Source organism: Chamaea fasciata, unplaced genomic scaffold, assembly GCF_029207755.1.
Source record: "Chamaea fasciata isolate MVZ Bird 193981 ecotype frontalis unplaced genomic scaffold, bChaFas1.0.hap1 SCAF_3, whole genome shotgun sequence".
NCBI lineage: Eukaryota > Metazoa > Chordata > Aves > Passeriformes > Sylviidae > Chamaea > Chamaea fasciata.
The window spans coordinates 62,937,768-62,956,161 of NW_027094088.1; the positions used below are offsets into that span (position 1 = coordinate 62,937,768).

At 35.3% G+C, this 18,394-nt stretch overlaps 1 protein-coding gene across 39 annotated transcripts in view; it reads left to right on the forward strand.

Moving 5' to 3' along the window:
- Positions 1 to 18,394, forward strand: part of TRDN (triadin) — a 225,433-nt gene that overhangs the window by 168,525 nt on the left and 38,514 nt on the right. For 37 of the 39 annotated variants that reach the window (XM_066179292.1, XM_066179289.1, XM_066179279.1 and 34 more), the window contains 2 exons: positions 4,812 to 4,841; positions 17,470 to 17,496. In XM_066179292.1, coding sequence (XP_066035389.1) covers positions 4,812 to 4,841; positions 17,470 to 17,496 — 57 coding nt within the window. The remainder of the gene's footprint in view (positions 1 to 4,811; positions 4,842 to 17,469; positions 17,497 to 18,394) is intronic. The other 2 variants (XM_066179280.1, XM_066179302.1) reach the window with 1 other exon arrangement.

The window sequence follows — 18,394 nt, forward strand, 5'->3', positions numbered from 1 at the left end:
TGAGAGTTTGCACACTTTTCTTCTAGACAATTTCTTTGCATATTCTCATTAAGGCATTGCTAGTAATAAAGAGAAAAATACTGTAAACTTTCTGGGGCTTATCTAGTGAATCAATTTTTTCATAGGAGGTCAGCAGCTATGTCTTACAAATTAAGGCAAAAGGATAGGCAGGTTATGAGGGAGTTCAACTGTAACATCATTCTCGCCCATTAGTGATAAAATACATGAATATAATTGAATAAGAGGTTATTTCTCCAAATCTCTTCATTAAAATCTGGACCAGAAAAGGGAAGGAAGGTTTTCACTTGACATGGATAAGAGAAATTCTCAACTCAAAAAGACTGAAAAGGGGAGAGAAAATAGCTTCTAGGCAGGTCTGAGAGAGAAATATCACTTTATATAGTTCTTAAATATTTTAGAAGAGTATCTTCTTCTCAGGCTATGAACAGATGGACAATTTATGGCGAGATGGGCAAAGACAGTATCGACTCAGTGGATGCCAGACTCTTTGCTGTAGCTGTCTACATGAGGTGGTTTTCACTTTAGCATAGCAGCATTCATATGAACAGTTATCAGAGAGTACCTGACACATGGGATGAGTTTACATTGTTTCAACACAGCTTACATGTTTATAAGAAAAATAAATATAAGAAGTTAGTCAAAGCTTCAATCACTTTCAGACAAAACAATTACCATGTCTGGGCAAATACACTTAAATTACTCCAGGGTTATTCAGAAATTTTAAAATCTGCCAGAAATTTGGTGAATTCATAATTAAATTCAGAACAAAACTAAATATCTGGAAAACCACTGAGTTCCAGCCTATGTTGTATCTAGAAGCAGAAATGATGTCTTAATAATAACTGTTTTCAATATATTAATAAAGCAATTATCACAGCATTTATTTAGTGGTTTAAATAGACCTTTATAAATTTTCAGTATCAGAATTACTGCAGAAGCCAAGTATCTGCTGCCCAAGACCTGTAGTATTAAAGAAAATAAATATCTGGTTAGGAAGCAGAGTGTGATTGATTAATTTTCATCTTGCAGCTTGTTTACAGAATAATTGCTTATGATGCCATGTCTGGACTCATGTAATATTCCTTTATTAACAGGATAAGATAGAAATAACAATGTAATGAAATTTTCAGATGACAAAATCAGTTAAAGAATCCAGGATCAGAAGGGGCTGTGATACATTGAATTTACGAGGCAAACAGACAGCACGATGTCAAAGAAAATTTAGTGTCAATAAATTGAATGCAATATGTTGTGGAGGGAAAAGATTAAAGAAATTATTTTCTCTAAATTCATTATGTAAATTTAAGAAAGTACTTAAGTATTGCTGCAGACAAGTCAGTGAAAAACTTTCTTCCATATGCAAATGCATTAGGAAAAATGCAGATAATGTTCTAAAGCTATTGCATAAATCAAAGCTGCATCTTGTCTAGAATGTTGTATACAAAACCGTCATGTGACTTTGTGGCACTGGAGTGGCCTAGAAAAAACAACAAAAGTCTTATACAAAGTGAAATAGGAAAGATTCAAGATTCTCTTTGAGATTAATTAGTATGATCACAATAAGACAGAAAATCACAAATCTAAGTCAAGCGCTCTTTAGAAATGACACAGAGGAACTGGAAGGCTTTATGGAACTGTAGTTTTCACAATTAATTATTTCAAATTTAGAAATAAAGTTAAACTTTGTGTTTCAGGATGGAAACCAATTGCTTCTTATGAGAAAATAAAGGGAGATTTTGTAGAAGAAGTTACTTCTATGACACTATTTAGACTAAATATCTATTTCTGGCTATTGCTGGGTCTACATAGAAAGGACTGTCATTGAGTAGGAACCAGTGTTTTCAGGATTTTTGCCACTTTCAAGAATCTTCGTGATTTTGGAAAGGTTTCTGTTTGTTCAACAGCTAGAAAAAAGTCCTTTGTAAACATCACTATGTATGAGTTTGAAGGACTGCTGGTGATCAAGGTTAAAGTTTCTGATAAACGTCCAAAACAATAGAACAATCTTAAACTTGTTGTTGTTTTTTCCGTCCTTCAAAATACTTATATTATCACAGTTTTCTGACCTGGACTGGAAATTTGCCTTTATTTTCCCACCCTACATAAAAAATTTAAACTAAGTCCTCCACAACTTGTAATGATTTTTTGTAACCTATTCACAAAACCTAAAATATGACAATGCTCATTTCTGTTCTCTGGAATATTTGTCAGTCTGGATTTTTAATTCCAGAATATGGTATGTATAATCTTGATAAATGTATTTTGCTTTGTATACTATCTATATTAACTGGAAAAGTATGATTGGAATTGGATAGGCCTAGAAAAGACAGACTGTGATTTAAGGCTGTTAACAGAGTCTTCTTTGAATAGCTTTGTGCGTACAAATTCCTAATTCAAGAACTGCAAGACAAGTCTCATCAGCACAGAGCAAAACAAGTTGACTCAAGAATTTGTTCCTTCTCTAAATAATAAGGGTAAAAAGCACATGGCCAGGAGCATCTCTTACATCTTCTAGTTCATCTCTCTATTTCATGTCCTTCCCTCCCTAGCTACTCTACGTTATTGAGCAGGTAATCTGGCCTTTTATCAGCAGCAAACCAAGTTCCTTGAGCAAACTATCCATCTTTTTCCTGCTTTTCGGATTCAGACACATTGCTCGGCTTCTGAAAGAGCAATGTAAAGGACGGTGTTCTGCTCTTTTTCATTTATTCCTTGTCATTTTACGTTTGAGTCACAGGATTTGACCAGAGCAGTGCTACTGGCTACAGTTGTCGGAATAAGGCCTCTTCTGTCTCATCTGTCTCATGAGATTTGTTGAGTACTTACGGTACATTCCAACAGAAAGACTGTGGCAAAGGTGGACATTCCATTATTATATTCCATATTATATGGAATATAATATGGAAAATTCCATATTATAGTCACCACAGGCTATAATAGCATAATAACAGAAATAATAAAAGTCAGAAGGAGCCCAGAGGTTCACTGGACATTCACCTATAACCCCAGAGATATTTGGGGTTTCTGTTGATTTGAGAATCACTTCAACACACCACAAGTGGCTGTGTAAGTATACCTTTCAAAAACCATTGAGGTTCCTATAGCAGTCTCTGGTGGTAAAAAAATACTAAGTCTGCTGTAACAGCTTGTGTAAGGTGCACAGCACACCCTTGATACACACATTACCTAAAACAGTGAAGTGACTGCAAAGAGGACCTGATCCTGGATACCTTGTGACAATTTTTCACTAATTCTAATCATCTAAACTCTTAAATTTTGAGCACATTCTTGAGATACTTAAAATTTATCTAATTCTCAAAGGAGAGTAAATGGTAGAAAACATGAAAAATCTTTAAAATCAGAATATTTTTGCCACAGGCCATTGATAGATAGTGTTTTAGTAATTCAAGGTTTAACCGGTTCCTTCTTTTATCCAAATGGACAAACAGTTTGAAGTAAAATGATTTCTCATTTCAAGAACACTGAAGAGACAGAGATCAGCACCCAAAATGCAAACATTTGAAATGACTAGGGAGTGTCTATCCTTTTCTGACCTCATGATCCTTGATTTCTGTCCTGTACCAGGGCACATTATCCAATGAAGGGCAGAGTTATACATTTGCTTGTTTCATTTCAAGTTCCAGTTCCACATCAGATCCATTCATACTAGCAGCCAGGTGCTGAACACCCTTTCCTGGGTGGAAAGATTCACAGGCCCTGAATCTTAGTTCAGATTCTTTTTTGCATGCAAATGCTAGCCTAAGGCTGAGGTTTATTAAGACCACTTCTAACAGGCATTTCAAAATAAAGTGACATCTTTAACTACATTTTTAGAAGTTTCAGTCATATAAATGTAGGCTGGGGAATGGGTAGTGCATGGATTTTGAATGAATTTAAAATTAAGCTTGGCTCATCTCCATCAGATTTGCAGCAGTCATCTGTAAATGCAGGTAACTCTCCTTTTAGCAACCTCATCCCTTTTAGTAAATTTTGTTATGATTTCACAGAACTCATTGTAGATGTGTGCAAGGTTTTATTGGAATAGTGATCTGAGTTTTAGGGGGCTTTTAATCTGTCTCCAGAGTCTGAATATTGGGCACACAGCACAGCTTCCACTGGGGAACTAATTCCAGGTTTTTAAAATTTGGTTTAAATTTTTAAGTATCAGTTTTCTTCCAGTCTCTTTCCCATCTTCCTTCCAACAAAACTCATGCTATGAGATTTAGAGATGGGATTGCAGTTTAATCAGGTCTTGAAAATCCCAATGTTTGGCAAAGGCTTAGAGACATAACTTCAGGCAGTTTTTTCCTTCTTACTTTTTGCATACTTTAAAACTACAATTTAATAGCAAAAAAAAAAGCACACATTTCTCTTAAACTGATGATGTCTCACAACCTTTCGCTATACTACTCTTACTGTTTTATGCCTTGGCATTTCAATTCTTCCTCTTCCTTCATTGTTGATTTTGAAATATTCACTCTATGACTCTCTGTCCCATTATTATCAATGTCTAGGAGGAAGGACAATTATCAATGTCTGGAAGGACCATGACTAAAGTTACATGTGAGAATGTAGAAAGCTGGAATTTGCTCTCATCAATAGCAGAGCTGGGTGTCTGTGAGGAAACGCTTCAGTTTCTTCATATGGTGAAGAAATTTATTCCTTCATGGCATAATATATTTGTGGTTTGAGATATGTACACAAAGGCTCATATAGGTGTTTGAATTCTTTTTACTGATACCGCTATAAACTTCAATTTTGAAAACATAGTATTTTTGTTTCTATTTCAGCTGCAGTGAAAAAGGAGGGGGAGAAGAAAGGTAAATCAATCTTTTCCCTTGACTGAAGTGTCTTTCAGGCTGTGACTGCTGTGAGAAATGTTTCTTTCGTTCAGTGATACAATTGGGATGATATACAGCATTGTGATGACATACAACCCCTCCTGTGCTACCATCAGCCAACTTTATCTGCTCCTGCTGAGATAACACTGTTGTCATTTCCACTATTGGTAGCTCCTTTTTAAAACAGGCCAATACAGACCAGTATCAGACACTTTATCATTCTGGCTAGGAAGAAAATGAAAGGCTTTTGTTACCACGTTAGGATTTGTCAAAGAGAACAGAACTTGTGCACCATGCATGCTGACCTGGCTGCTTGTTCTTTGCAGAAGTTGCTTTTCTAGGCAACATTTAATTTCCTCTTTTCAGGTATATATGGAGCATGCATGTAACCTTTGATGAAGTCCTTCTCTGATATTTTGACAGATTAGTGGAAATTTTTGCCCTAAATCAGAACCTAAAATATTACTTTTGTTTAAAGATAACCATAATGTATTTATCAGACCCTAAATATCTATTTTTATTGTTGTGTTTTGGAATAAGACTTGCTGAGTTAAAACTTTTTTTTTCCTAATTTTCTGATTTTATTCAAACAGCTAAAATAATGAAATATTTGCATTGAGGTTTTTTTTTTTTTTTAACTTATTCAAATTTATTGAGTACTGGGTTTATAAATCTTGTGTTTCTCACCAAACAGAGCAATGGGAACATTTTCAGAATATATCCATATATTTCTTAGACTTATTTGAGATTTATTTTTTTATTCAATGAGAAAAAAATAGCTCTTTATTATCGATGAGAGATTTTGTATGGGGGGTAGGGTGTGTCTCTTGCCAGTTGGAAATCCTATGATTCACACAACTGAACAATGGAGCCAACATTTACTGTCTATACATAAAGACATCTTCAATCCTACTAAATTTTTTTTTTCTGTTATCCCTGTACAGAGCTGTTAACTTAACTGGAAAAAAAAATTATGGTCTCAAATGTTTTATCAGCTCATGAGTGAAATCTTGGCTGTGTTGATGTTAGTGGCAAAATTCCCATTTGCTTCACTGAAGCCAAAATTTCACTTCATGTCTTTAACAAAATAATAAAATTCATTTCAGTTATCAAAAACAACCACACTTAATAGGTATGAAGCAGGATATTTTGTCCAAAGATTAATTTGCAACAACTGAGGCATGAAAAGTAGCACACAAAGCAGAGAGAATCAGAAAACTGGCAGCTACACTTAAAGCTGTTGGTTTTCAGACATCAAAATGTCTGCTGTGTTCAAAAAACATGAACTGCTACATCCTTATTGGAAAGAAAAGGATGAGGTAATTGTTAAGCGTGCTACTTCTCTCACCTTTGTCACCAATTATGGGCCCATTCATTTACAGAAGAGCAACAAGAGAATTTGTTTTAAATACCTAGTGCTCATTTTTCACCAGCTAGGGTTTTCTTACCCCTTAACCATAATCTTCCCCCAAAAAACTGATTGAAAAATGCATTTTTCATGAACATTCTTTGAAGTTAGATCAATTTTTCCATTTCATTTTATTTCTATATTTCTTATGCTTTAAAAAAAATCCTTTGATTTCTTAGTTGAAAGGTTTTTGCAACAAGTACATGTAGGCTACTTTCAAGCCCTTGGCCCAGGTTGTATCTCATCCTGCTGGTTACCACCAACCTATTTCACAGAAACACGGAAGTATGAACTGAAATTCAGCTTTAGCCCTTCCTATGATATCATCCTTTTATTATTTTTTTTATTAAACCTCCCTCTGATTTTCTGAGATCATAACCTATATTGTCAGCCAGGAAGGCAGTGACTCTACTGGGAACAAAAAAAAAAAAAAAAAAAAAAAAAAAAAAAAAAAAAAAAAAAAAAATTAAAAAAAAAAAAAAAATTAAATCTTCCAGTGTCTAAGGAAAACTGGTTCAGTGATGTTCCTGCCTTTAGTAGATATGTACTAAACTGAAAAACTGGAGAGAAGTAATAAGGCCTCTTCCAAAAAATAAGCATGCCATGCTATAGTTGCCATGCTTTCTCATCTAGCTTCCCCCTCTCTGCAGGCCTCACATGGAAAATATTGCATGTTACTAGCTAACTCCTATTATGAAAAGGTTTTGTTTATTTCTGCTTATTCTGTTGTCACAAGAAATTGCTCTAGGCTGCATGTGTATTCCTCTCACTGGCAATAAAAAAAAGGGTAATGTTCACTGGTTTTGCTTAAGGATACAGTATTTTTTGCACAGCTGCAAAAATAATAGAAGTAGCCAGGCAGCACACTAAATTGACTGGCTCATTATCCAAAATATATTGTGGTACAGTTCAAACAGCACTTTACCATTTTTCATATGAATCATGCAGCACACAGACACTGTACTCTGCTTGAAGCTCTCTCCAATTATTTTGTCTTATTCAAATACACATCCCTCATCTAGAAAAACAAGAATAATGAGCCATACAGAGTGACAAGCCATCATAAAAGAGAAAAAGATGGAATGACATGTTCAGTCAATGGTACATTCTGTGCATAGCATAAATCAGGTTTGGTTTGAAGGTGCTGGCAGGAGACAGAAAAGAACAAAATTAAGATGGAGAAAGATTACATATTGTGCTGATTTCTTCAAATATGGATGATAGTAACAGGAATCTTAAGGGACAATTAATGCATGAAATTTAGGCATTTACTATTTCTCTTTCAAAGGTTAGGTCTCTAGGACTTTGTGACAAAAGTCTTAGAAAATGGTCAGCTTTACCTTCCAGCATCATGTTATGCCTTCTTTCAACATGTGTGGGATAGAGAAGCTGTCACAGAAATGTGTAAATGTTGTCAATTCCAAAAGGGCAAGAGGCACCAAACCTTTGCATGAGGAAGGCACTTCCTAAATTTCCCAAGAGCAAATCTGACTGCCAGTATACAAAAAATTTTAACTCTTGCTAATAATTCAAAGCACTCTGAGCAAGGAATCAAACAAATTAAAATAGACCCAGGTGTTGGTGAAGTAATATAAATCCCATCATTTCCAGGGCATCTCCAGAAAACAGTACACAAAAATGTAGCATGCTGAAATATTCAACTTTTTTTTACATTTAATTGCCATTTTTAAATAATAGAAATATTAATAATTATTTTTGTATAAACCAAAATAATATTTTCATATTTCAAAAATGTTTTGTAACTACAGAGTGTTACAAAAATCCCTTGTTTGAAATAGAGTCAGATCAAAGAAAACTTCAAGTTTTCCTAGTTCTGCATTAAGTGGAATTTCTTATTTCAATTCATACCTCCCATCCTCTATTTATTCCTGACAATAAAGGACATGGACTGAGTTGGGGATGTCAAGCAAGTAAGCTGAGTGAGTCCTCTCTCCAGTCAGTGTCAGGAAGTCTTGTTTTGTAAAGATTCTTTACATCTGTGTTTCTAGTGGACCAAACAGGATTCAACCATGACGTGATCCCTGTTGTTGCTCATTCTCACTGGTGCATGTACACACTCCCATTGTTGAAAGGGTATCATGAATCTGAGCTGCCAGGGAGTTGGTTTCTCCAGGCTCCTTGGACCTAATGAACAAGAGACAGAGAACAAACTCTCCCTTGCCTCTGAGAGCATATTTAATTCAAGACCTTTGTGAGTCTCATCTGCTCTGTAGCCTGCCTACAGTCAGATATTATCAGGACTTGTAAGTTAGTGAGGTGCAGGTGCTAGTTTCCTGTCAGTAGCAACACTCCCATTCTGATTTTCAGTATTAACACTCTGACACCTCGCTCTTACTAGTTTTTAGAAAGCAAAACAAAAATCACTTTCGTGTGACAAGTTTCATCAAAATAAATTAACAGGACAGTATGTGGGACCACACTTAGACTTTTTCTCAATAAATGTGTTGTGGTGTAAAAAAAATATATAATCTGAGTGCAACTAAAATCAGACAAAAGGAGAAAATGGGCAAGCCATGCACATTCGAGCTCCGAACTACATCTTTTTGTCAAAACAGTAAAAAACAATTTCCTTCTAGTACTCCTTGTAATGGTACTGTATGGCTTGGAAACTTTTGTTCCACACACAGACTGTGGAACAAACTGGCCAAGGTACAGCAGTATCTCTTTTCAATGTATAGAAAAAATCAAGGTGTTTTCCAAACTGAAAACAAACAAATTTAAAAAAAAAAAAAAAAAACAAAAAAAAAAACAAAAAAAAAACACCTACACAAAACCCCAAACCAAACCAACAAAAAAACAACGGGGGGCGGGGGGGGGGGGGGGGGTGTCAGAACCATTTAGTTTTGTAATTGACTGGAAACACTGGAAGTCACCCATCTTATTCATAAAGCAAATGGTCATGGTAGCATGGAATTTTTGCTCAGCTGCAGAAGTCCCCTGTTTAAGATGAACCACAGCTTCATTATGCCATTTTCTAACAAGCATCAAAGGATAAGATAGTAGATTTTCTGGTCGTATAATTGCAAAGTGCCTTACACAGCCTCTTAACAGATCTTTTAGTCCTAAACGAAGGGATTAAAAAACTCCAAATTGTTACAAATACTTTTAAAACCATTTTCTTGAAATAGGGTCAAAAATTCTGTATTATATATGAGAAAATAATAAATACAGCCATATGGTAGAATGCTCTTGAAACTAGTTGTACTATTTTGACCAGCTGAAGACAGACAGCTCTCTTAAAGGTAGCAATCACTGAAATAGCCACAAGATGGAGCCCAAAGGATCTTCCAAAATGTAATTAATGTTGTCATCCTGCAGATTAAGACTTAAATAAAGTGATTTTACTCAAGAACACTTTACAGAAATCTTGAACTACAGACAAGATGTTTTTCATTGTAAATCGACTCCTGACTAAAGATGTTTTCAATTTAATAGATGGCTACCCATGCACTGGTGAGCTTTGATTTTCAACGCTAAAATAATAAATCCCCTGCATTTTCAAGGAATATTGATGAACAGTTAATTTATATTAAATAAAGAAAATTATTTGAAAAGACTACATCAGTTAACTGAAATTTGCTTGACCTCTGTTTGCCTTGTCTCAACTGCTTTAAGGGTATAAATAATTTATGTCCATTTTACAGGGTTATGTGAGAGATAATGATCTGTACAAGCTCTTTTTAGGGATAGATAGAACTTTCTGTGTTGCAGATATTTCAGTGGGATAAGACATGACCCATTCAATATAAGCAGGTAGAGGAATGAATGTCTCAATCTCATCATGACTTTTCACTGAATTAATAAATTTTAAGAATTTTTTTAGGTACTCAGATTAATGTAATCGTTAAGAAACTTTTCCTCATGCAAATTTAGATGTCTAAAGTTAGGCATCTACACTGAAACTGTTCTCCCTAGTCTCAGCTTGGGTCTGATGGAGAGAAATAAACATCTGCAAAGAGTGTTTCATCTGTCTTGTATCTGTGTCAGAATACAATTACTTGCCCCTCTGGAGATATTTATATTTCTCACTTAATTATTACAGGGAACATAGTTTAGGTTTAGTAACAAGAACAGAAAACAAACATCAATGGATATTAGGATTGCTTGTTGCTAATTAACAACTTTTCCTCTCTTTTAAGAATCTGACATTGAAAGAGAAGAAGGAGCAAGCCGTTTCTAGATCTTAATAACTGATTGAATATCCACTCTCATAATCCTTAGATGGAGGATCTAATGCAAATATTTAATCTAAACATTTTAAAGCAAGGTGAAATCTCCATGTTTATCTACCTAACACCTTGGTGTACCCATAGTTAAAGCACATAAAACTAATGATGCTGCCTTGCATCCATGTATTTTCAAAAAATGCCAATAATTTTATTCTTAGTAGGATTCAACCAAAGCCTTGACGTTGATTACAGCTTTGTAATCTATTCAAGGTAAAATTGAGATTTACACTCTTCTAAGTCTTATATAACAACAAACCTGCAAAATGATTCCTATTGATAGACCTGACATAGCATTTCAATGGCAGTTATAATTACAACTTGTGTTAGTCGTTCTTACATGTGTTAAAGTACAACAGTCATTTATTCAGCCCCTGCTACTAAAAACTAGAGTCAGTTAAACTACTGTTTTAATGATTATGGAACACCTGTGATTTCTGAAGAAAGTCCTCTGTGTAATTGGTGGCCTGTGTTGTGACTGTAAGTTAGGTATAACACATCTATATTAGCATCATGTCAGAAACACTCACACCTGTCAATCAGCATAATATGCTTGAACACCTGCATATCCACATAGCATGTGTTTAATTGGCTAAAAATTTCCCCATGGGATAAACTTACTTTATTGCACTGCACAAAGATGTGTGCAAATGAATGCTCAGAGGTGTTCTATTCAGATGCAATTCCAGAATGAATAGTTCTTCTGGTGTAATTCTACCTTTTTTTTTTGTTTTCTATGCAGACATCATTTGCAGAAAGGTGCTTTTACAAAGTCGTAATTAAAACAAAAGGAGTGATCAACAGAATTTCATGAGGAAAAAAGATGGATCAGTATATGATGCTTCTAGAAGTTAGTCATTAGCCCTTTGCTTTAATCACCATGTTAATTTGAGTAGCACACTGGGAAAAGTCCATTTTTTCAAAAGCTAATTAATTTTTATTCTTCTCCACCCCTTATATCAACTAATCTCTCCTGCAAAACTCTTCTTTTCTAGATTTCTATAGTCACCTTATTCTTTTCTAATTTATTATTATTTCACATTTATTTGATAACATAAGTAAATGTATTTTCAGCCATTTATTATACTTTTACAAATCCAGTCATAGATAAGAAGGACCTCAACTAAGAAGTTCCTTTTCAAAGTATTTGCATGGACTCTGGACCCAGGGGGTTAGTTTGTCAGCTTTCACCAATAACAGGCATTATGACTGAAGATTCAATTATAACTAATATTAACATCAGCAAGAGGTGCTACCTTTGGCTCCAATTTTTAATATAAAGTGGCAAATGGGGTTTTTTTGCATAAACTAACATTTATATTCTGAAAAATCATTCTAGCATCCTATAAACTTCAGTCTGCCTGATTTCATTCAGTTGCCCTTTGTGAGCCAATAATTCATGTTGCAATAAGGACAGCCAGAGCTCCACTGTGTTTTGCCTTAGCTATATGCAAATGTAAAACTGATATTTCTAAAAGTAAGAGCTTGTTAGCATACTCTCCCTCATCTGTATGTTCCCATCCCACAATTTCAGGGAACAGCACATGAAAACGTCAGAAGCTGAGGATGATATTGAGAGGAAGCTCTTCAGGTCTTTCACCACACGTGCCTAAAGATGAAATGCATTAATGCACCAGATGTGCCTCATCTACATTTGACTGAAATTTTACTCTTTCCAGCTCTGTTGATGGAAGATTTGTTCTCCTGGGATTTTAGGACTTATAGTACTTTAAAGAAATTAGTTTTCAGTGCCATCATGCAAGATTGCTGTTTCAAAAACTTATATTTCCCAGAGCATTTCTATTGTTTAAGTGACAAACTGGGAAACAGAGAAAGATTGGGATCATTACTGATGATTCCTAAAGGCATGCATCTCAGATGGAAGTTGAAGCAATTCCACTTATTAAAGATCATTTAAAAATGTTGGAAATGTCTGTACTTCTTTGCTACTTCTATTGTATTTATGCTGTGATAAAGTTTCTCCCTTCCCTCCACTCTCTATATTACTATTTGGTTTTCCCTGTTATACAAAGTAGTCCTGAACTGCCAGTTAAAAACAAGTCTTAAAAAAACAAGCTGTTCTAGACAACATAAACAAAATCCTCCAAAACCAAAAGTCAGCTCATTTTTCCATATGAAGCCCTGAGGTATAAAAGAAACCAAACAGCAAGGACACAAACACAACAACTCTAGGAAAGCAGATAGATATCTTGGGCCATGCTGCCCTGGTAATGAAAATAGGGCAGTAAGGACTGTGAGAGCAGCCTGAGAGCTTTTTTTGGGTTAAGTGGCAATAGGAATATGAGTCTGATGCAAGTTATTAGACCCTCAGGCTCTAATATCAGTGGGTAAGTATTAATGATAATGGAAAACCATGACTTTTTAGTAGGGTTTGTTTTAACCTTTTATCATCCTTCAGCCACTGTTGATAGAGTGATCCAAGGAAGTCTGTGGAGATACACAGACACAGAGGACCATTCCTAGACTAAGAGTAGGGGTAAGAAGATCAAGCTCTCTGCTTCCCTATAAATATTCCAGGCAGCCTTAATCACTTAGCATTTCATACTTGTCATGTTAATGCGATATAATACTTCCTGAATGTTTAGAAACCTGGACAAATATCCTGTAAAATACTAGGTTTAAAGCAAGCCAGAAATGTAAATTGGTTGTTGAAGGGAATTAAGAGATCCTGTGAGGCCAAGGCTCGTACAGCATGCACTGTATTTTAATCATGTACCAAATTCCCCTATTCATGCCACCACCACACACTTCTTGCTTTCTTTACTTTGACTCAGCCACGGGGTAACTCTTGGTCATACTCTGTCAAGACAATTTTTTAATGTAGAGCAGAGGTCAGGATGAGCGCAAGCCCTTCAGTTTTTAGGAATCCTGCTGCAGCTAATCTGGGTTTTGAGTCGCTTTTTTAGACATATGCTCAGTAGACTGGCTTTGCAACACAGGCTGCCAGCTGTTCATCAAGCCAGAAGACACAGACAAATATGACAGATCAGGTCTGCCCATCTAAAAACTTATGCGAACATTTGACTTCTTTGAATGACAAAAGTACAGACAATGACTTCAGAAATGTAGGAAACTGCTCTTTAACAGAGTGGTAAATCCTAATAATCCCCTTTTTTCTAAATTTATTTTCTGAGACATGCAAGGAATATATTTTATTCTGTTTAACTCTTTATTATACAGTTGCTTCACAGTTTGAAAAACCTTGACCTAACTAGACCAAATCTGTCTTATTTAAATTATGCACAATGATGTAGTCTCTTAAGTTCTTGAGATTTAAAATTGGAAGGAGTAATGTCCACTAATTTGTCTGAAGGACAAATAGTTTGTCTGTAGTTCAGGGAGAATGAACTCATAATAAATATGGAAATCAAATTTTGCCTTTGTCATGACGCATAAACTGGAAGGTATACATTTCAAATTTTGATAATTCCATTAGAAGATTCCTGTTGATCTTGATCTCCCTCTTGGCCTGTAATGTTGTTGCAGATTAACATTACGTCTATGTTTTGTATTCATGCAATGTCCAGGCCAAAACATGGTGAAGTATCTCTGTGCTGTCTTTAATGGGAAATAAACCAGGCTCTTATTTTGTCTAACAGAGAGTAAATTTCTTATTTATAATACATCTGTAACTATCTAATTGGAAATATTTTTTCCCAGCTACAGCATGTGTTATTATTCTGTTTTTCTTAAGTGAAACAAGTACTTCTGGCATTTCTTTTATTTCCTGAACAACATATCCTTTTCTTACAGAATGTGCACACTCACAAATCTATTTGCTGTCTGAATGGCAAATAATTGTTATCCAGATGGAAAATAGACATGTTACGATCAAAAAGCACATTTGGCTTTTAACCTCACCAATTTATGGTTCAATAAAATGCAGGATTTCATTTCTGAACCTGTATCAGAATCTAATTTACAAAAATACGACATGGTATAATTAATACCCTTGCAGCTTTCAGAATAGCAGGAAAATCAAAAAAAATTGGATGTGAAAACCAGCAAGATATCTATGAAGCCTATTTTCCAAGTTTAATTTAGGATGGCAGAAAAGACATTTCAGATTTTTGCTGAGAGTAGAACCCGATAATTCCATTGATCCAGTCCTTATGTAGCTTCAAATACTTCATCAAACATCCAACTGTTTTCTTTCTGTTCAAATCTGACCTTGTTCCTCCTTTGGTACGGTTTAAGTGTTAAACAAATGAAGATAAATTACCTACTTAGGACTGAATTTTCTAACATTGTGAACAATAAGTACGTTTTTACCCAGTAGGTAGTCCTGCTACCTAATGACATGAGAACAACAATATGAAATGAGACCAAGAGTTGATTTAGACCTACACCCTCTCGCCATAAATGTCCAAAACAAAAAATGCTGGTTCGCACTTTCAGTGGAAGATACCACATGAAGTGTGTGAGAATGCCAGAACTGCAGAACACAGCCTTTAATTTCCCACCCTCTGGGCTAAATAACATGTATCATTAAACATTTTGCAAAGTTTGACCTGGACTATTGTCTTGCCATTTTCACTAAGTAGAATAAAAATCAAGGTACCCATGTTATAGACAATTGCGATACTCTAAAAATTAATCTCATGGTCTTGGGATTTCATTTTTTTTTTAACTTTCGGCTTAGTCTGTAAGTCATTTGAGTTGCATTTTTTAATGAGATGACACACAAGAAGAATAACATTAATATTGAATGGACTGAAATCACAGTTAGCAAAACATAAAGGTTTATTTTTTTGGCCCAAATAGTATTTCAAAATTTTACCTTGGTGTTTCATTTTGGCTTCTTTTTTTTTCAATAGAAAACATATAGATATGTTTAGGATAACCAACACTCTAGAGACTTTTAACTTTAGAATGCATTCATTATTTCATCAAAATATCTGGTAGAAATATCTCTGAGTATTATGCCAGAAATAAGAAAGCTGGACTTTTAGGCAAAGCACAGATCGCAGCAATCTCAGTGTTCAGTCTGTCTTGATGCTGACATTATACACGTTTGTCTAATTAATACCTCCACAGAAAAGACGGAAAAGGACAACAGAGATACTTTCACAAACGTCAGGGTCCAGACTTTAGCTGAGTTCCTATTGTTTTACACATTCTCTGTGACTGATATTTACCAGCATAAAAAGGGAAATAACTGTACTGGCTTCACTAGAAAGTTAAGGAGCAATGGTTTTGTTTTGATTTTAGGCAGATCTTAGAAAAGGATGTTAATACAAAAGTTTTTAAAATTTGTTAAGCAGTGTCAGTAGAGAGTCTTTAAATTAACACTGTTCATATGTGGCCAAGCTCTGATTATTGGAGTGATTACTGAAAGAGTAACATGACACAATATTCTGCATTAGTTATGTAAGTCATTATACTAGCTCCTGGTGTAATGTTCAGATTTGATTTAAATATTTGCTGTGAAATTCCTTTTTGCAAATTGAGATTCATATCACCTGAGCATATCTCACTATGTCTTTTGACACAATTAAAAAGTAATTCCCACCACAAATTTTTGACATATTTCATGGAAACTCAATTACAATAGAATTTACCTCAGCCTATGATGCTTAGGGAACAACTTTTTCATTTGTTTTGGGGTGTTAAATGAGCCTAAATTTACAAAAAGATTTTCTTACACACATAAAAATTACAAATGTGGCTTTGTCACAGGACCTTCTTTGATTTCTTATTTCTGATTCCTCAGTTCGGAGCAAACATATACATTTACTTTGTATCTTTAGCCTTTATTATGCACAAAAATGTTCTGGGGTTTTTTTTCACTTTGTTCTGTATACCATCTCCAGTTGCTCTCTCCTTAAATGCACAACAACAGCTTGGATTAGAGACTGGATATAAAATGGGAGTGGATTTTATACTGCAGGGAAAACAAGTGAAGGAGAAACCCACATGCACAGCAGTTTTTGTCCCAAGTGGGAGCAGGGGAGTTCAGGAGCTCAGTGAATCACAGCCTGGGAGCTCACGACAGCAGTTTTATTGCTTGTGCTGCTGGGGCTGCAGAAGCAGCTCATCCCCTGCCCTGCTGCATCTCTCTGTGGGATTTCTCTCTCACACACAGAAGACATGCAGGTGGTAGAGCTTTTTTTCCTCTTGAAAACAACAGCTGTGTAGCAAAAGTCAAGAAGAAAAATCCAGCTGGAGGGCTAGGTCTTGACATTTCGCTTCCTTCTGCAGAACCAATAATGACATTGGGTACAGCTGCCAAGGTCTCTCTCTACCTGAGGAATGTTGTCTTTACATCCATGGAAAATATTCACTCTGTTTTGGGTTTTAACTCATCTGAGATTTTTTTCTGGAAAAATGCAGAAAATAAAATGGCACAAAGTTTAGAAGTTGCAACACTGAAATCCTTTCACTTAGAAGTAGCCTAATGAAGTTACTAAACATTTTAAAATACCTTTCTGCTTCTTGGAGCATCACTGAATCCATCTGAAATTCATTGGCCTCATAGAGCAGGTGCAATTGTCAGAGATTTTCATTTTTATACTGCCCTAGATGTTGTTTCTTCACTCCAGCTAAAATTATTTTTCTGTCTTTGTCTAGTAGAGATCATATGGTCTGAATTTGCCCTGTCTCCTAGTGGGCACTAAGTAAGGTGAGCACCTTACTTAGCCAGGCGATTTCCCCAGGTTTGGTATATGGTCAACGTTTACTGAGGGTGACTCAGCCCTCAGAAGAGGTGCAGAGCATTCCAGAGGTATTTGTACCAAATTTTGGCTAAATGAGGAGTTTAGGGTTCCTGTGTTCCTTAGCTAAGTGTCCTATTTATGCATCTGAAGTGGACAGTGTAGATAAGACAATACTTTTATGTATTTTATGTGTCTGAAATGTCATTTAAAAATCAACTAAACTCTGCATTGCAGTTACAAAAATATTAAAATATGCCTTTTTTGTTTACTTCTAGCTACCTCAGAGAACCCTCATGAACACAGTAAGTACCAAGGCGATATAGAATACTGTTATTTTAACTTTCTGAAAGAAGGTATTTCCTGATTTTTACAAAGCTTTATCAGCTTAAGGTGGAACTCATCAACACAAACTCACACTGCATTCTGACTTATGAAACTGCTTTTCAATTACTCGCTCTATAATGTAGGACCAGGTGTGTTTCACAGGTTCCAGTTTGCATGGAAACCATTTTCCAGTTCATCTGAGACCCACCTACGTCTTTTGTCTCCATGGCAGCTTCACACTGGAAAACAATCACAGGGGCCTCAGATGGGAAAGGGTCTGTTCAGTTCTCCGGCCAGGCCTCTGGTTCAAATTTTAGAGATTTATTTCCCGTTATGCTGCAGTGTTCACCTGCTGCACAGCTTAGAGCCTCAGAGTAACAACTCTGAATTAAATATGTTTCTAAAATTCCCCTGAATTATTTTCTGTCTCATAATGTTGGGATTTGAAGAGCACACTCTTTTAAAATAACACAAAATTCCATAGAGATCATATTATAATACAGGCCAATACCCATTATTGTTAGTGCTTCACATTATATTTATGGGATCCCCATACTAGCTAACATGAAGAAAATGAACTCTAGTCCAGCCAAATCTTCTTTTCCAGAGAAACATGGAAAGCATTTTTTTTCTTTTTATTTATGCAGGATACTGAACATTTATTTGTCATTCTGTACAAGAAAACCCCACTTCTGTTGTAATAAAAGCTGCCATCATTTCTCTATTAAACATCAAGGTGAAATTTTCTATACAGAAGACCAGTGATAGCAATCACAATTAGTATTAAAAGCAATTAACAATTTTAGAAATTCTATGATATTTCTAAAAATACACAGAAAATAATTAAACCACATTAAAAAGTTAAAAAAGACTTTT